Consider the following 20,040-nt stretch of genomic DNA (forward strand, 5'->3'; position numbering starts at 1 on the left):
GTGAAACCTAGAACTTACAGAATTTATAGAGAATACAGATTTCCTGATAATTCAGATTCTCTAAGTGATCATTTGTAAGAAAAAACAAAACAAAACACTGCTGGGCTTGGCTCCCTGGCCTACCCCTTCCCCTGAGTCCACATTGTATTTAGAAAATCCTCAAGTTTCTTTAAGATGGAACAGGCACAGCCTTTGGGAAAGGTGTTATTGCCAAAGAGACAACAGTTTAAGAATTTCTTAAGACAAAAACACAAATTTTTAAACATTAACTTTGGCATACCTTCCCTCAAGTCTGGGTAGTCATCCTTGTTTGTTCTCATTGAGAGTTTGCATCTTATTGAAGGGGGTCCAGTGGATGCCCTTCTATGAAAGGTGAGCACACGGCCACATGTCAGGACCAGTGAATAGAGAAGAGAGGAAGAGCATTATGGTAGCTGGGTTGGGACCCCTTCTACGTCTTTCGCTAGCCTTCTATATTAGAATAGTCTGTTTCTCTCTCTGTGCCTCTTTAGCAGAGAGCTTGAGGGGAAAGAACCCATCTTATTCATGTTTAAACTCCACACACACCCCCAAATGGTACTTTCTCAGATAAATGTGCCTAAGTCTCCAACAAGGTCAGATACTGGCCATGCCTTGTTTCTTAATGTGATAAACAAAGAAGGAGGAAACTAATATATGTTTACAGCCTCTACTGTGGGCCACAATCTGAAGCTATAAACTCAGGGGACCCTGAGAGAACTCAAAATCTGGGCTCAGCTCTTCCCCCCGCCCCCCCCCCCCCTTCCGAAGAGAGTTATTTCTACTTTCTCTTTCTCACCAAGAGCTCAGTTCTTTTCCTGAAGGGCACGAGACCGGCTCCTCTGGCAGCTGTCTCTGAGGCCATGTAATGCGAGCTGAGCGCCCGGCCTCCCGGGATGCTTGTGTGTTCCAGACAGACTCAAACCTCAGACACTCACAGTTGAGCAAGTGAAACCACCTTGGCATTGCTCAGTTGTCTATAACAAAAACGAAACTGTATTTCTGAAAGAATCAGGGCAACTTAAGTACTTTCCAAAAATCCCGTATCCTTGAGACACCATATAATTTTAATTCTACATTTTTATGTCACGATGAATAGGTGTACTGAAAATTATGCAGGAAGAGTTTGGGATACCATTTCATTGTTTGGATTAGGATATTTTTAAACAATAAAATGGTAGCGAAAATGCTTCCTCACAAGGGATCTTAGCTTAAACTCTGGGGACATAAAAAGGGATCTCTTCTCATGAAAAGGCTAATTTTAACATGATCATCAGGAAAAGATGGTTTGTGTCTATGCCACATTTGCCCAATTCGGAAAGGCCTAGTGGACAGCATGATACTAAAAAGCATATTTAAACCCCTCCTCTGGTTCCTTTAATTAAGTAAACGAAACTAGGCTTCCTAGCGGAAGTATCTAATATTGTCTTTTCCTCATTTATTAAACCTTTTTTCCTTGTTCCAGGTTCTTCCTGATGTATTTGATTAACAAAGATGAAACAGAGCACACGGGTCAGGTGAGGGGAAAAGTCTAATTAAGCATCACACCCCCACAGCAGCACTTCCTTTGCCTAAGTGTCAAGAATCGGCTGAGCACAGGCTATTTGGAGGAGACAGGTGATCCCATCGGCCTCCATGCCGTTCCCCACTGCTTTCTGCATCACTCCACCATCCTCTGTGACTTAAGAAGCCAGAATTCTAAAGCAATTCCATTCTATTCCAAAAGAGTCCTGGTTATGCTTCCAACAGACACTGACATTTTCCACACCCTTCAGAGTTAAGGAGCTGGAGGTTGAGAGCATTACAGAGCAAAAGACAATGAGGAGCTGAGTGGGTGGTGAGCACAAAGAACAGGTGGAGCAGAGGCAAATGCTGTGAGGACGGCATAGAAAGATAATCTTGAGTGGGGAAGGGGAAGGGGGAGGGGTGGATGTGAGAGTATGAATGAAGGTGTCAAAGGGATTTTATGATTATGACATGTAAAGACAGAGAACACAGGCAGAAGAGGCAGGTTATCAAGTTTTCAAACATCACTGAGTTTGTAGGAATTCTTCACAGCCCGAACATTTACGAGAGGGCAGCTGGTTTCCGGAGCTGGCTTTAATCTACCTAAGCCAGCCCTCCATGGTCCCCATCGTACATTCTTCTACCAATTACAAGTTACATGGAATCAGCCTACTGCTAATCTTTTAAGTATTTTTATGTCAATCACTGAGTTAGTTTCTGTGTTTGGGAGGAGGAAGTGGGAAGAAACCTCTTGCTGTCAAAATGGGCTGTGAATACAACAAGAATGAATGCGCCAGTTGAGCCTCATATAAATCCACATCAATCTTCCTAAAGGGAGACAAATAGAGCAAAAACAGAGTTTTCGAGCTTTAGCTTACTGTGGTTTAAAAAGAAGTACCTTTTCCCCCCGATTATTTCAGGAATCGTATGTCTGGAAGATGTACCAAGAAAGGTGTTGGGATTTCTTCCCAGCTGGTGACTGCTTTCGGAAACAATATGAGGATCAGCTTGGATAAGCCTGAATGAAAGAAACTCTTCGAGTCTGGACTGTCAACTTAAAGTGAAATTAAAATCCTCTTGTACACTTCATATGCAACATTTTTGCAAGGTGACATTTTCTAAATGCCTCCCTTACAACAAGAAATTGTTTGTTAAAAAATCTGTGTAAAAACCCCAAAAAGAAGCCACAAAAAAAAAAAAAAATCTCTGTGATATTTTGGAATTGATTGGACTCTTTGTGCCTAATGGACAAACCCTGTGGGAGATAACCTTTCAAAATGTTAAATCAAGGACTCTAGTTGAATGCCTTCAAGATTTTCAGTTCTACTGTAACGTGTTTGTCAGGATGGCAGCATTGAGAAAGGGACTAGAAGTATGAAGTCTTGGATGCATAATACATGAAATTTTAAACACTTGAATGCCACATGACAATATCCACGAGTGACTCATGGCCTGAACTACAAAAAAATCATTTGAACTGAAGTCTAATTTTTCCCACGGTACTTACTAGTGAATGTACCCAGAATCAGTTTGAAAAGCTTTAACCAGTTAAAGAAATAGAAACAGAAAAAAACACTTTGTCGACAATGAAATATCGATTAAGTGCCTTGAAACCTCTTTAGATATAGCTATGCAAGTTTTTTACGTTTATGTTCCAGATGGACAGTCCCATTAAATAATTGTGTTGATCTTCTGTCTTACTTTAAGAAACTGCACTTGAAGGTTATGCATATAATTTTTTTTTCTCAGTAACAGCTTGTCGACTGCTGTTATTAGAAGAAAAGTACTGTACTGAAAACTCAGAAAAATCTCAATCTTATGCCAAATTGAGTAATGCTTTATGGTCCCTCGTAAGTAGTGGAGCCGCTATGTTTAGGTGAATCTTAAGTAAAATGAAGTGCCCACTGCAATAAAGTGATACGTGCCAACCCGTGGTTCGGCCTCTTGTAATGCACCACCTCTGGATGATTCTGCAACCACACTGTGGCTGCTGGGAAAGGGACATGAGACAAACAGCCTAAACCCCTTCACAAAAAGGAAAACACTCCACAGACCAGCACTGGTTTATTTGGCCAAACACTTCGCTGTGCTGGAAACAAGTGCCACGTCTCCGCCCTTCCTGAGTCTGAGATGACTAAGTCAGAGGAAAATGCCCCGAGCCTCGTAACTGTATTATTGTGGCTGTTGTCAGACACAGAGGCAGGTGTGCACTGTGTGAGCCGATGGAACACACTGGCGCGGGGCAGGCTCTCACGGACAGCCATGGGCCCGGCCTTACGGGGCAACCCAAACTGGTGTCGGGCACTTTTTTCTTTCTCTTTTTCTGTTTCTTTCTCTTTTTTTGTTAGGAAATCATACTGTCCAACCAGTCTTCAAGCTCTTCCTCGGTAACATTTTTGGATGTGCTTGGTTGCTCAGGTTCCACCGTTTTTTCTTCCGCCACAGATGGTTTTGCAGGAACTAGGGAAATAAAGGCAATGTTAACCACTTCACGTTAGTCCCAAAACGGAGGGTGACAGCTTCCCTGGGCGCTGTTCCATGATATAATTCAGCCACAATTATTACTTTGCTTACAGCAAGGGGAAACATTCTATTGTTGTCCCTACTCCCTAAGATGATACAATAATATCTAAACAAATTAATAGAGTAGAAATTTGCCCCTCTATTTATTCTCAAGTTGAATTTCACAGTTCACTAGTTTATTAAAAAGACCAACACTCGGTTTTCTGTGTGCTATTGTAGCAATCCTGGAAAGTATTAAGGCCCTTGAACGCAGGATATGCTGGGGCCTTGCCTTGGGCCTCTCCGCATCAGATGGGCCACTGCCTCATGGAACACACACAAACAAGAAAGTGTTGTTCTCTTGTAAAAAACAAGATCAAAACAGTAAAACGAAGGAAGAGCTGGTTAACTGGGCTATTCAGACAGTTGATTAAAAGGTCCGCTGCTGCACAGCTAAGGGCTACAAATATCTCAAGGCTTGTTTATCGCTCACGTTCAATTCGCAGCCTCAGATTTAACGCTGAGATCAGGCAGGTAGCGGCTCTGGGAGCTGCATAGCGAGTGAGAGGAATGTTGTCAGAAAGGTCAGCTCTGGGGAAGCGGAGATGTGAGCACAGAAATAGATGTCAGTGGACGACGCCAGATTGATGTCAGGCACCAATGGAGATGTGTGTGGATGTGACATGGGTGAGGCTGTTCTCATAAAAGCACAGAACCAAGAAGATGGAGAGGGAGTAAAATGAAAACTGTACCTTTTTCTTCTTGGGCCACCACCTCCCCATCTTTCTCAGATTCTAGGTCCTGGGGCATCTGGTCCGGTAAGATGTTCGCTCCCGCTTTTGCAGGCGCATCTAAATTAAGCAGCAGATCTAATTCTTCTTCCAGATGGTCCGCTGCTGACTGCAGTGGGGAAGCAGGATCCTGGGAGCCCTCTGAGGGGCCTGGTCTTGGGCTAGCTTTACCCAGGAACCCGGGGCAGCCAGCAGGTGATGATTTCAGCTCAGACACGGACCCCTTTCCTCCAGGCCCCAGGGGCCCTCTTAACTGCATGCCTAGTCCTTTGCCTTCATCGTTTCTCTTTGGTTTCACCTGAGGAAGCTCTAAAGGAAGGGCGGTCTGAAAGAGAAGCATAATAACTGAGTTGAAAATGTGAGTTCTGTACCATTTGCTTAAGCAGAAACAGAAGCTAAGGAAGCCATCAAACTGCCTTAGAATTGGAACAAGAAACAATTCAGACAGGAAGTTCACAAAGGGTCTCTGGTGGGGGCCTGTCACAGTACCCTCCTTTCTGATATGGGGTAAATGCATGCGGGCGACCTCACTGAAACATAACAGGCCTGTACCCCTCACTCAGCTCTGTGCTGAATCAAAGTTGAAATCAAAAGGGCCATGTCTTCTATCAGGCCTGAAAAATGACAGTACCACAGGGCTACTGGAGGTACACTGAGTCTGTGATGAGAGTTAAATTTAAACTCTGTAAAAGGACCAAGAAGTAACTAGCAAATCAGATCTGTTCAGTGTACTTGAAAGCACTAATTAAAGGTGAAGAGGTAAATTCACTGAGAAGAAAATACTGACTGACTCTGTATTGAGTAAAAAAATGCCAGACGTGAAAGAAAAACATACTATTTTGATTGCATTTGTAAAAAGTCAAAAGCAGGCAAAACTGATCTTTAATATTAGCAGTCAGGACAGTGGTTTTAGGGAAACTGGCTCAAGCAGTGGGGAAACAGTGGCTTCAGCAGCGACGGCAATATTCTGATTCTTGATTTGGATGCCAAGTCCATGGTAACTACCACCTTTGCATGCACTTTTCTGTCTCTATGTTATAATTTAATAAAAGGTAAAAATATCCAGGTGGTTGCAATGCAGCGCTAGGCTGAGAACACTGTCCTGCGGGAGGCCTGTGTGACCAGCAGGGCTTCGGAGTGGATAGGTTCAGAATGAAGGTCAGCCACTATTGGCAGCACCATCCCCTATTTGGACACGTAAGCACCCTGAGCAGATCCAATTTGCTAACAACTCTTCAGGCTTCTACAACAGGATGACTACACGCACAAACGTAAATGTTCATATTGTCAGTGTGCAGGACGAAGCCGGGGTGTGGTCCTCTATTCCAGTCCAGGGATTTTGTTTCCGGGTGTCTGGAATTGGGCATCTGAATTGGTTTTGTTTATTCCCTCCCTGGGGGTTTCTGATGTAGAAACACAGTTGAGAATAACTGCTGTGCATCGTGGCACAGAAAGCGGGGCGGGGGGTTAAAACAAGGTAGCCTGGGTTTCCAAGTTACTGCAGTTATTATTTACCTTTAGTCTAAGGCCTACCACCAACATATCCTTCACTTTCAAATGCTCACAACACTTCCTGTTTCTCTTCTGAGTCTTGGGCCCCCATCACCTTCATCTCAGTGGTACCCTGTGTGTTCCGTTAACCATTCCTCATCGGGACCAAACTAAACATGTCAGAACCCTGAACACCGGGACACCCAGCCTCTCCCAGTCACAACCCCAAATGCACCTCACATTCCTAAAAAACAGTGACTCCCATCAGAGGCCAGTGAAATCCCCTCTACTTCTCTGCCCCTACCTCTCCTCCAGCCCTGAATTGTACTTGCTGCCCTAAATGTGGGACTAGTAAGTGCAATAGAAACAGCATTACATTCAACTGAAGAGCCAAATTAATCATTTTAGCTGCTGGGATTCTATTTAAAATTAGTACTGCCCAAAGTTTCACTTTGTAAAAAAGTCAAGCGAGCCACAATTAAATTCTGAGGCTCCTTATATACAGTCCTTGGGCTTTTCCTCTCAATCACCACCTTACAGGGATACCTCCCCAATTTCTATTTCCAGCCCTTAATTCTGGACTATAAATTTCTCTATTTGACTTCTATTGTCACTTTGATATCTCAGAGGCACAAACCCCTAATATCCCAACCTCACCTCCTGGTCCCACCTAGCAGTGTTGCACAAAGTGGAAAAAAACCTAGGATAATTCTCCCCATGTCCTCTTAATTTTTCTTTTGAAGTACCTCTTAGAAAACTCCAATTCCGTGCCACCTCTACCATCATCACCCTTTCCAAGCTACAGCATTATTCGCCTGGACCCATGCGACAGCCTCCTAACTTGCCTCCCCTCGTCTCCTCTGCTCTTGTAAGTACGGATTAACCAATAAGCACCCCCACCCCACTCCTGTAGCCCCCTTGCCATCCACAGCCAGCATGCTCTTGCTAGTGTCAGCAGTAGCAGTGCTGTTAATGCAGATCCTTCTCTAAATTCCAACTCAAATGGCCTTCTACTCTGGGTCTCAGCTTATCTGTCCCTTCCTCAGAAAATCCATTCCTAATCACAGAGAGATCAGGTTCCCTGTTATATAATCCCACAGCACACTGTGCTAACCCTTCTTAGCAGTTATCACAATTTGTACTTTTGTGTGATAATCTGTTTAATACCCACCTTTCCCAATAGAGTAAGCCCCACAAGGGCAGGAACCATGTCTGTGTACTCAACCACTGCATCCTTTGTACCCAACATAAATATTGTACCAGCCAGACTTTATACTTTTACATTTCATTCAACTCTATTACATCTGATTCTTTAAAATGTTTCAGCTATAAAATGTAATAAAAAAAAAAAAACCTTAAAAAAATTAACTCATTCTCCCTTAAAACTTTATAAAGTGCTACCTGATACAAAACCCTCAGCTTCATGAAGGAAGAGCTGAGCCTGAGACATCCTGCCAGGCATTATTTTTCATTCTTTCTTCTCCTGCCCTAACCCACACCAGCTCAAAGATGCCATCAGAGCTTTTACCTGGACCAATTCAGCAGCAACATTGAGTCGGAGGGAGAGAGGCAGTTCTTGAAGGGCTTGAACCAATGACTCACAGTCCACATAAAATGCTGAATTCTATAAATAAATAAGAAAGATACATAGATCATTCCCATACATATGTATTCCTGGTGATGATTACATGTGACCTTCTAGAAATGAAAGAGCAGAAGACACACGATATGGTTAGGTCTCTCATCTCCCCATTAAGATGAGCAGAACCAAACACCACCTTCCTGAGCCACAGCTCGTGCCGCCGGAGCAGCAGCGGAAAGTGCACACCCCACCGTCAGGAACACACGATAACCTGGAAACTGGACACTCTTGGACTTACAGGCAAACAGAAAAATAAGCATTCTGTGGAATCTAAGTGGACCTTCAAATGCAGGTGCTGACCCTCAGGAGAGGGGGAAGAGCTGTCTAGGTCAGTGATGACGAACCTATGACACTTGAACTCATTTTTTTGGTTGATTTTTCTTTGTTAAATGGCATTTAAATATATAAAATAAATATCAAAAATATAAATATTTGTTTTACTATGGTTGCAAATATCAAAAAATTTCTATATGTGGCACGGCACCAGAGTCAAATTAGGGTTTTTCAAAATGCTCACACGCCGAGCTCAAAAGGTTCACCATCACTGGTCTACGCAGTGAGATGGGTTGAGAGGCACGGCCGAAGGCTGAAGGAGCCCATGAGGTACCAGCTAACAGGAAAGCAAAGGATGGAAACTCACCCTCTAGCCGGCAGCACGCTGTGTATGGCCAACACTAAAAGCTCCCTTTGACTTCATACCCATACAGTGACCTCCCAAACTGAGGAATTTGTACAAGCATTCCAGATTATCGCCTGGCTTACCAATAGTATAGCAGCTGCTCTCGGAGCCCTGGCAGCCAAGAGAAGGACAAACTACAAGGTGGTTACAATGAACTCACGTTAGAGGCAAACATCACTGACCACCTCCTCTACCAAGGACAGCACAGGCCCAGCTGGAACCACGTCTTATTCTATCATCACTGACTCCAAGTTAGAGAAGATCCAGTGCTGCTCTATCCAGTCTCACCTCGATCCCACCGCAGGAATGTCTCGGGCAGAGGAGTTTATGATGGAGACAGACTGTCATTCCTGCTGTGCTCAAGAAGGGCCCCGAAATGAAACCCAGACCCACTCTAACCCTAATCCCCACCGCGGCACACGGATCAAAAGAAACAAGGTGGCTTTTCAACACCCTGCTGACATTTTCCGAGGATGGCTGGCTCTTAGGGAAGCAAAGCTGGCGACACCGATTGTGGCCCTAGTCCTGGGGAAAAGGAACTTACATTACATGTAAAAAAAAGTAATTAGGGAACAGGACAGAGATAAGGAAGCCCTGATGAGAAAATGAGAAACTCAGTAGGTGTCAGCCCTTCCTCAGCCCTGAACTCAGCACCCACGTGCTCTGACACACCCAGCATGGCCACGCTCCTGTTTTCCAGTTTGGAGAAACTCTCTCAACCCACTAGTAAGGTGTGATCCTGAATGCTTAACACCTGGGTCAGTCAGCAAATCACAACCTGGAAATCTCACCCTCCCCACAGCCAAGGGGTCTGCAAAGTCACACAGGTGCACCCCCTTCATTCAGCCTGCAGAGCGAGAGCTTGCCCTCCGCGACCTGTGCTCTCAGCTCTCTGGAGAACTGCTGAGACGTGCTGGGGTCTGGCTAAAAGTATCCAAACTTCCTCTGCCCTCATTTGCATCAGGTGCAACATGATTGTGAGGTGCATCATAAACGAGGAGCTGTGAGCCAACCACACAGAGATATGGGGACGGCCCCCTGTGCTTGTGAGCTGCATTCTGAATGTTGGGCATTTGGCTGTGTTTGCTACTGGAATGTCTCCTTCCCCCACATTTCTAATTCCCACCGTCACCCGAGGCCCAGCTGACACTGTCCCACCTCCATGATGCCGTCAAGACACTGCGAGCCACCACGGTGATTGCTCCTCGTCTCCTTGCAGGAGTCCCGGAGCCAGGAGCCGGCCATCAAATGCCACTGTAACACTTTCCCCCACAAAGGGCTAAAGCTGACGGCCTTAGATACAAAGTGCGATGAAGTAAATTGTGTAAAGCATGAACTTTAAAATAGGTTTAATTGGAATAATAACCATGAATTAGCTTTAAAATAATTCACAGGTCTTTTTGCCTGGAGAGCGCAGTCCCATACCCACTTGGCCAACTCTGATGGTCACTCGCAGCTGGAGTCACAGCCTGGTCCGCAATGGGACACCCTGGTGTCTTCTCTCCTGCACAGTCCTCGCTGGCAGATGGGAGCAGCCCGACTCAGACAACCACCCCCACCCCCCACCTCTGCCCTCAGTGTGCACAGAAGTCTGTCTGGGGAATGAGAATCTAATTCTTCAGCTCCTCTCTGTCCAGAACCTCATTATGCTCCGAGTCTCTGAGTCTGTGTAAAGGCACAGTACTTGGTGAGAAAAGAACCTGCTAGAAACTCCACTTTGCAGCTTTTTAAAAAAGTCCAAAATTGCTTTCCTTTAGTTCTGCTCTTTTTCTTCCTTTCCGCGAGCAGTCACCATAGTCTTTCCTCAGCCCATCCCACCTTCCTCAGGAGCTGAAGCACTGGCCACATTCGTGTGGGACTCAGGGACCCCAGTCTGGGAAGCTTTCCAGACACACATTCTCAGCCTCGCTCAGAACCAGAGTCGGGAGGGTGGACCTGGGGGCCTACACCTCTAGAAGCCAGGCTCAGGTGCCACTGCCTCTGGCCCAGCCAGCACTCAACACTCGCTCAGGGAAGCTCTGCTGAACAAACAAGTCATTATGTCAACAAAAATAAAAGACAGAATAGGAAAAAAAGTGATTTTAAAAAGCATCTATATTTTTACCCAAAGAAGTTCTCCCACCCTTTCCCTCCACACATGCCCTGCACTGTCCATAGGAAAGACATGAAAATCCCACTCATGGACCTAAGAGGACACTCCCTATAGTGATGGAGCCAGCACAACTAAGACCCGACCCTGCTGCCAGGCTACAGTCTCTGTCAGCCTGCACCCGAGCCACAAAGAAATGAAGGCAAGTCAGCGGGAGGGCGCTGGGTCCCTCTCCTGTAAGGATGTCCTCTGGGGACCTAACATGTTGGCTCAGTTGGTTGGAGCATCGTCCCATGCACCAAAAGGTCGATTCCTGGTCAGGGCACATACTAGTCCAGGGGTGGGCAAACTTTTTGACTCGAGGGCCACAATGGGTTCTTAAACTGGACCGGAGGGCCGGAACAAAAGCATGGATGGAGTGTTTGTGTGAACTAATATAAATTCAAAGTAAACATCATTACATAAAAGGGTACGGTCTTTTTTTTTTTTTTTTTTTTTTTAGTTTTATTCATTTCAAACGGGCCGGATCTGGCCTGCGGGCCATAGTTTGCCCACGGCTGTACTAGTCCTTAGTTGTGACTTCAATCCCCAGTCGAGACACATGCAGGAAGCAACCGATCCATGTTTCTCTCTCGCATCTCTCTCTCCACCTCCCTCCCTTCCTCCTTTCCTCCTTTTCTCTCAAAATCAATTTTTTAAAAAACACAAAAGGAGTCGAAACGTGAGTTTTTTGATTTTCACCATATTCGTCAATGACCTTAATTTGTGATTTCAACTTGTCCTAGAACTTTAAACTGTTTCTTAGGTATATGCCCAACGAGGCTGAAACAAATACAAATATTTTTAATTCCCAACTTTTTGTATAATACATACTCTTTGCAAAGTGACAGGCAGTACTTTTACAGTAACTTCCATCTCCTCAATTTGTATAAGACAATGTCCATCCCAAACTAAATACAACACCAGCCCAGACATAAAATGAGCGGCCTACAGTGCATGTGCTGAGCTGGTAGCAGAATGGGGAGGGGGGTGCCTTACCTTTGGGCTTTGGGTCTGCTGCTCAGCCACCTGTCTGAGGCTGTGGACAGACTGTCTAATCACTGGGGGTCTAATCAGAGAGAACAAGACAAGCCACCAACTATCCTCTGTGCATTTTAAAGGTGTGAAAATATCTGTTATCTTTCATATGGAAAAAATCAGTGAAATCGTGCATGAAAAAATAATAAAAATTCCTAAGAAAGAAAACATAGCTTGAACACAAAGCAAATAAAATATTTGGGCTTTATGGATTTGCTGAAAGACATACATGATATCTGTTTTTATTTTATAGCTTTATTCACCTAATTCTGGAAGAAGAGTTATTTAAAGCTATAAAGTAAAAGATTTTTCTCAACACCAAAAACAATGTGGGGGGAAAATTAATTTTCAACCCTCAGAGGAATTTTCATAAATGGAAAAGAAGAAAGCCCAAATGGCAAAGTAGTCCGCTAAAAATCATGACTCTCAGCTTTCTCCTTTTCTGTGAACAAGCCACACAGATGGACAAGTATAAAGGTGAACTCTAGCTCCAAGTGAAAGGGCCGGCGGGGCACGTGGCCCCGCAGGCGTCCGGCAGGGAGGATGACTGGCCAAGGGCCCCTCTCAGGCCCGTGAGATGCCCTGGCGCTGGGGGGGCTGCATCGTGGCGCCTCCTGGCGCGAAGGGCACCCCGGAGCCGCGGGTTACCGCGGAGACCGCGCGCTGACCGCCGATGCCTCAGGGTCAGGCGCGTGTCTTCCCGCCCCACGGCGCCGGGCAGAGCAGGAACACAGGCGGAAGGCAGCTCTGGAGCAGCATGGAGGCCGGCGAGGACGCCCACCGGCGGGGCGCATGGCTCGGATGCAGCTCGCGGCCACCGGGCTGGGGCTCCGAGGCTGGGCGGCTCCACTCTGCCTCCACCGCCTCCAGCGCGCCGCGCCGGGCCTGACGGGCCGCTGAGAGGAGCTGCGAGGGAGGGACGGGCAGCCATGGCCAAGGCAGCGCCTGACCAGATAAGCGCAGGCCCTCGGACGCCCAGACGGACCCGGGCCGCCCTCCTCGGCCTCTGAGTCACTTTCGGGCCGAGCAGCGGGCGACCCAAGGGCCAGGCGGGGTGGTGGGCGGCCCGCCTCCCGGTGACGCCCACGGCGGCAGGCCTTGCATGGGAGCCAAGTGGCTGGCTTCCCATCCATTAAGGGACCTCCATTTTGTATGGAACCATGTGCTCAGCGAAGGCTCCTTCCCCCGGGAAGGAGCCTCTGCTAGCCACACCCACCATTTCTCTGGACTAACCAATGGTAATCAAGGGAAGTGCGCGCCATCGCTATGACCACATCCTGTGTAATGGGTCACCAGCTCGCACCTGGCCAATCGGCGGGGGGCACAGCCCCCTCTCCCGCCCCTACTCCAACCCTCTATAAAACCCCTAGTTCGAGCAGACTGCTTTCTCTTTGCCATCTGCTGCTGTGTCAGTAAGGAAGGTACAGGAGCTAAGCCCGGGCTTAAAATAAAAGACTCTTTGCTTTTGCATCGGACTGGCTGGCTCCCTGGTGGCTTCTTGGGAATCTTGAAATCTGGGCATAACACCAAGGACCTGCAAAATGTAAGCTCCCTGAAATTTTTCTGAGCAACTGAGGTAACTGAGACTAAACTGTACATGAATCACTAAAGTTTTTCCTACTTAAAGGCTCTAGCTCAACACTAATATCAGAGGTGTTAGTTTCCAGTCTTGAAAAGAGCCAGCCCACCACATTCAACACAAACCAGCTTACCTGCTTTGGACATGAAGCTTCACCATCCCACTCTTTCTCCTCAGCAAACCGGAACTGTGAGAAGGAGTCCCCTAGAAATATAAAAAACACACAACTTTATGGAAAAGCCCAAGAAAAACACTCAGTTCTCTAAACTCCCCTGGCGGAATGGGATGAGAGTACCACTTCTGAAGAGCCAACCATCCTGAGCTCAGTGGTACAACGGAAGGCTCTGGCTTCCACGTCATTGCACGGCGACCTGTGCATGGTGCGCACGTGAAACATTGTTAGAACCTGCACTCACTGCTCCACTCAGCTCTCAGTAAACCACCATCCTACATGCTCCTTGAGAGACAACAAAACAGTTCAGGCCATCGACCCATATTTAGCATATTTCATCTGCTTAAGGCAAGCAAAGGAAACTAATATTTATGATTTGGGGGGTGGGCACAGCAGAAAAGGAAGGAGAAAAATAGGACTGAAGGAAAGAAGTTTAGCCTGATCCACAATATGAAACTTAAAATCTCTCTCTGAGGTGAGGTTATGAACCTCTATCATCATGACAAAAATCACCTGCTTAGAATGTCAAATGCAAGACGAAACTCAAAAAATGTGTCTTAGATTAGTTCATGTGAATCATGGTACAGTGAACTCTCAGAATAAAGGAAAATAAACATGTAAGATCAACATTAGCGCATGAAAGATGATCCTGTACAGCGAGCTTTGACATAGGATTATTTTGTATGTGTACTTATCCTATTATTTGCATTAAAAACAGCTGATTTATAAATGAAGAATTATTTCTCTGCCTAGCTTTCAGAATCCTCCAAAAGGTGGTCCTGCCTCACTAAGCCACTTCCTATTTCTTCAGACTTTCTGCTCCAGAGTCTGCCTTTTTCACATTCCAAACATACTTCATAATCCATTCTATCCTCATTTCTTTTTTACTACGTCCTTCTTGTCTGGAGACCCACACATTTCTACCCATTTATATTCTATTTATACTTCAAGAACTCAGGACCAGCTCACTTCCTCCTCCTCTGATACCTCTCAGGTGATTTAATCATATTATTTGTTCTTTATTTCTACGTCAAAAGTAGGGAGAGGGAGGAAGAAATGAAGAACTAAAAATTAATGAGACAAAGAAAAATTTAAAGATAAAACCTATACCAACTCCACCAATCCCAAAACATGTGGATCACAACATCAACATTTGACAAGATCAAATTCAAGGCAAAAAGGATCAAGGGACAACACTCATTATCATGAAAAAGGATAAAATCAGTGCTCTTTGTCATTGGAAAATCAATTTGATCCATCAAAAATTATGATATAAATATATATAATTAATATAATTAATACAATCTTGTATATGGATGTATTTGCATATGTGCATGTTATGTATTGTGATTATACGTGTGTACTTTATATATATCTGTGCAACATTAATTTTTTAAAACTATTATAAAAGGCCACAAAAACCTCAATAAATCCTAAAATGTAACAGTCGTACAAATCATATTGTACCAATGTAAGCTCCCTGAAATTTTTAACATTTGTACCACACATGGGCAAAGAGTTGACATCTCTTATATAACAAAGAGCTTTTGCAAATCAATCAGAATAAAACCAACTAATAGGAAAACAAGAAAGGGGGTGAGAATAAGAAATATGATGCCCTGGCTGGTTTGGCTCAGTGGAAAGAACATCGACCTGCAGACCGAGGGGGTCCCGGGTTCGGGACCAGTCAAGAGAACATGCCTGGGTTTCGGGCTTGATCCCCAGTAGGGGCATGCAGGAGGCAGCTGATCAATGATTCTCATCATTTATGTTTCTATCTCTCTCTCTCTCTCCCATCCTCTCTGAAATCAATTTAAAAATATATTTTTTTTAAAAGTAGCTAAAAGCTAACAAGTTACAAAAAAGAATAGCTAATATATATATATATGGATAAATTAAAAATCAATCTGGCTACTTAATATCAAACTATACTACAAGGCTATAATAATAAAAACAGCATGGGGAGGGCATAAAAATAGACAATGGAACAAAAGAGAGAGCCCAGAAATAAACCCATACTATTTGGCAAATTACTATATGACAAAGGAGGCAAGAACATACAATGGAGTAAAGATAGTCAATTCAATAAATGCTGCTGGGAAATTTGTACAGATAAGTGGAAAGAAAGAAAGAAGAAAGAAAGAAAGAAAGAAAGAAAGAAAGAAAGAAAGAAAGAAAGAAAGAAAGAAAGAAAGAGAGAGAGAAAGAGAAAGAAAGAAAAGAGAGAGAAGAGAGAGAGAGAGAGAGAGAGAGAGAGAGAGAGAGAGAGAGAAAGAAAGAAAGAAAGAAAGAAAGGAAGGAAGGAAGGAAGGAAGGAAGGAAGGAAGGAAGGAAGGAAGGAAGGAAGGAAGAAAGAAAGAAAGAAAGAAAGAAAGAAAGAAAAGAAAGAAAGAAAAGAAAGAAAGAAAGAAAGAAAGAAAGAAAGAAAGAAAAGAAAGGAAGGAAGGAAGGAAGGAAGGAAGGAAGGAAGGAAGGAAGGAAGGAAGGAAGGAAGGAAGGAAGGAAGGAAGGAAGAAAGGAAGAAAGGAAGAAAGGAAGAAAGGAAGAAAGGAAGAAAGGAAGAAAGGAAGAAAGGAAGAAAGGAAGAAAGGAAGAAGAAAGAAAGAAAGAAACTAGGCCACCTTTTTACACCATATACAAAAACAGACTCAAAATGAAAGACTTAAATGTAAGACTTGAAACCATAAAACTCCTAGAAGAAAACATAGGCAGTATAATCTCTGACATTTCTCTTAGCAATATTTTTCTGATATATCTCCTTAGGCAAACAAAAGAAAAATAAACAAGTTGGACTAAATCAAATTTAAAAGATTCTGTAGAGCAAAGGAAACCTTCAACAAAAGGGAAAAAAACCTACTGAATGGGAGAGAATATTCACCAATTAATAATACATCTGATAAGGGGTTAATATCCAAAATTTCTAAAGAACCCAAACTATTCAGCATGAAAAAAATCCAATTACAAATGGGCAGCCAACCTGAATAGACACTTCTCCAAAGAGGGCATACAGATGATCAACAGATATATGAAAAGATGCTCAACATCACTAATCATCAGAGAAATGGAAGTTAAAACCAGTGAGATATCACCTCCCACATGACAGAATAACTGTCATCAATAAATCAACAAACAACAAGGTAAAAATGTGTAGAAAGAGAACCCTCAGGCACTGTTGGTGGGAAAGCAGACTGGCACAGCCACTATGAAAAACAGTATTGAGTTTCCTCAAAAATTCAAAATGGAACTGCTGTATGACCCAGCAATTTCATTTCTGGGAATATATCCAAAGAGACCCAAAACATTACTTTGAAAAGATATATGCACCCCTATGTTCACTGTAGCATTATTTACAGTAGCCAAGATCTGAAAGCAACCCCAGTGCCCAAAAATAGATCAGTGGATAAAAAGGTTATGGTACCTATATACAATGGAATATTACTCGGCCATAAAAAAGAAGAAAAAAAGAATTATATCTTACCATTTGCAACAACATGGATAGATATAGAGGGCATTATGCTAAGTAAAATATGTCTCACAGAGAAAGACAAATACAAGTTCACTTATATGTGGAATCATAAAGAATAAAATAAATAAACAAAATAGAAACAGCTTCATAGATACAGAAAGCAGACTGATGGGTGCCAGAGGGCAGGAGGGTTGTGAGATTGGGTAAAAAAGATAAAGGAATTGAGAAGTATAAACTAGTAGTTACAAAATAGTCACAGAATGTAAAGTACAGGATAGGGAATATAATCATTAATTCTGTAATAACTCTGTATGGGGCCAGCTTGGTTCTCAAAATATTGAGGGGGGAACACTTCGTAAAGTTATGATTGTCTAACAACTATAGAGTCCACCTGAAACTAATACATATAATAATGAATATAAACTGTAATAAAAAAATAAAAAGTTTTATAAAAAAATTGAAAATGGCAAAATCAGAGGTATTCTTTTGAAAAATCAATCTAGTAGATTTTTAAAACTTAACCAAATAGCTGAATAGCTTATTTTTGGCATTCCTAAACTTCTATATTATAAATGATCCTATGATTACACAAATTACTATAATATGTAATCAGCAATGCAAACAAGGCATTTAATATCTGAATATTTACTTTCAAATATAGGTAAAATTCTAACAATTGCAAACTAATCTCCTTGCTAAGAACTAGGAACCCTGGGCCAAAACAAAGAAATAATCTGCAGACATTAGAGAGCTACCATAGCAGTGAGGACGTAAGGGACAAAGGTCTAGAGAGAGAAGAAAGCACCAGGAGGTAAGTCTATTATTTAGAACTGTTTTTTCCTTTGAGGCATTTGTTAATTTCCAAAGAGTGGGGAGGGGTGGAGGGTGCTGAGAGACTGAAAAACTGAGCATAAAATAAGGACCAGGGAGGTTGTGAAGCGGCAGAGACCTTCTGCCAGTCTTATGGCATTGGGCGAACAAAAACTGCAGTTCAGGGCCTATGAAAGAGAAAGAGTCTTAAAAAAAATCAGGGCTTTCACATGTGGGACCCCTAACAACTACATCTTAGAATAGGGACAACGTAGGAATAGGCCAGCCCCACAAAGTCTGAGGCAAATCTGTGTATCAGATCAATCTCTGATTCTGCCTATAAGAAGCAAAAATCCTTTTTAGAAGAAAATAACAGAGCCTAAAATTATCTCTACCATCTTTTATACACTGTGTCCAAATTCATTAAAAATCATCAGGCTTATCAAGAGATGAGACTGAAATAATAAAAAACTAAGAGAAAGGAAAATAAACAAGATATTGGAGTTATCAGACTTGGATTTTGTGATTTTGCAATGTGAAAATTTCAAGACTAGGAAAAACTATAAAATCACACACACACACACACACACACACACACACACACACACACACAATGACAGCCATGAAATCATCTTCAATTCATATAAAATAAAGTATACACATAAAAAAAAACACAGGAAAAAAAGCTTTGAGGAAAATGAGATCCCTAAAACACATTTGATTACAGTTATCAAACTTCAAAACAACATAATTTAAAACCCCAATAAAACATAAAGTGGCTACTTTGAAAAATAAGCTTATTAAAATGACTGCTGAGGAATGGCAGCCCCTCTAATTCTCTCACTGAATATGAAGGGGTTCACACTTATCAAAATGATGAATCCTAGGATTAAGAGTGCTTCCAGAGAACGTTACTGAAATTCTTCCTGGATTTTATCACGACCTGCACGAAAGCGATGGTAGTGTTACCAAATGTGCCATCCCATGCCTTGCACATCACACATGTGCACATGCAGACACACCTGGAGACATTCGTGAAGTGAGACAGCACAGTACATTAGCAGTGATTCGATTCTGCTCCTGCTTTATTCCCCTGCTGAGAGCGCCTGGTCTCTCACTAACGGTGTCGCCAGCTGAATAAGTACGGAATGGAAACCAGTAGAGGACAGTGGCAGCCAGCTATTGTGGACAATGGAACAAATGGTGAAGGGAGCGTGCCTTGAGAGTCATAAGCATTCAAAGTTGTGGAAGCACTCACCAGCTGTATGTTCAGAGAGTAATTACAGCACAGTGGACTGACCAGGACTAGGAATCATTAAAGGAGTACAGCACTCTCTTCCCTCTTCTTCAGCCAGAGACTAATTCCATGACTTCTAAGAGGCCGTGGAACTCATACAATGTCCTCAAACGACATGGAGGAGCAGCGAGTGCCTGTTAGACAGGCTGCTTGAACAACAGCAACAAAAACCCCAGACTCTTCGATTTTGCAGATAAGAATACCAAAGTAGCAGGTCTACTAAATCCAATGATAGCTTATTAAAAACAAAATTTGTTCACTAGAATATGCTTTGAAAAAGTGAAACTGATGTACCTTGAGAGTTCACATTTTTTTTACATAATAAAAAGTCTCACATAATTCTATTCCAGTCACAATGCTGAGGTTGGTGTGCATGCAATGAAATCTGAGGTGCAGGTGACATTGAAACAATTTTGTTATAATTTGAAAGTCAATTACATTGCTCTAAAGCCACATTTCTAGAGGCAAAATTAATGACAGATTTTTTTCAATCGATTATGTGAAGCAGCAAAAATGTTGGACAATTAGCCATGTGGGATGGCAGCAATCTTACATATGCTTCTGAAAATACTCTGAATAAATGTTTCAAGAAGTGCGCAATGCTTAAATTTCTGGGATTCCTTCAATGAAACTCATGATCAGCAAACAAATCTCCAATCTAGGGTTTAATGAAGAGATAAGTCTTTACCTGGTCAATAACCTGCTCTTTATCTAGTTACCGTTAAATAGAGGATAAGTTTAACTGCTAAGTACCACCACCAACACTCCATCCTGGCAAAGCTAGCCAAACATCTCGCTCCTCTACCCACCTCAGCTGAAAGCCACCATTTATTTAGCATCCCAAATGTACAGTAGAGTGACTGTGGGGACAATCTAACAGAAGACAGTGGTGAGAAATGAGAATACCTGCACATCATCAAA

The 20,040-nt window shown here is 43.2% G+C and overlaps 2 protein-coding genes across 2 annotated transcripts in view; one reads left to right on the plus strand and one right to left on the minus strand.

Moving 5' to 3' along the window:
- Positions 1-3,452, plus strand: part of RYR3 (ryanodine receptor 3) — a 398,822-nt gene extending 395,370 nt beyond the window's left edge. The window contains exons 103-104 of the mRNA XM_070407843.1: positions 1,484-1,535; positions 2,445-3,452. Of these exons, the coding sequence (XP_070263944.1) occupies positions 1,484-1,535; positions 2,445-2,540 (148 nt within the window). The 3' untranslated portion in view covers positions 2,541-3,452. The remainder of the gene's footprint in view (positions 1-1,483; positions 1,536-2,444) is intronic.
- Positions 3,453-3,571: 119 nt separating this feature from the next.
- AVEN (apoptosis and caspase activation inhibitor) overlaps positions 3,572-20,040 on the minus strand; it is a 170,869-nt gene continuing 154,400 nt past the window's right edge. The window contains exons 3-6 of the mRNA XM_070425574.1: positions 13,508-13,578; positions 7,837-7,932; positions 4,779-5,142; positions 3,572-3,984 (exon numbers count right to left, since the gene is read on the minus strand). Coding sequence (XP_070281675.1) covers positions 3,869-3,984; positions 4,779-5,142; positions 7,837-7,932; positions 13,508-13,578 — 647 coding nt within the window. The 3' untranslated portion in view covers positions 3,572-3,868. The remainder of the gene's footprint in view (positions 3,985-4,778; positions 5,143-7,836; positions 7,933-13,507; positions 13,579-20,040) is intronic.

The sequence above is a fragment of the Myotis yumanensis genome, unplaced genomic scaffold (genome assembly GCF_028538775.1).
Source record: "Myotis yumanensis isolate MYYU_CA2020_CCGP unplaced genomic scaffold, mMyoYum1.0.hap1 SCAF_1, whole genome shotgun sequence".
Taxonomy (NCBI): domain Eukaryota; kingdom Metazoa; phylum Chordata; class Mammalia; order Chiroptera; family Vespertilionidae; genus Myotis; species Myotis yumanensis.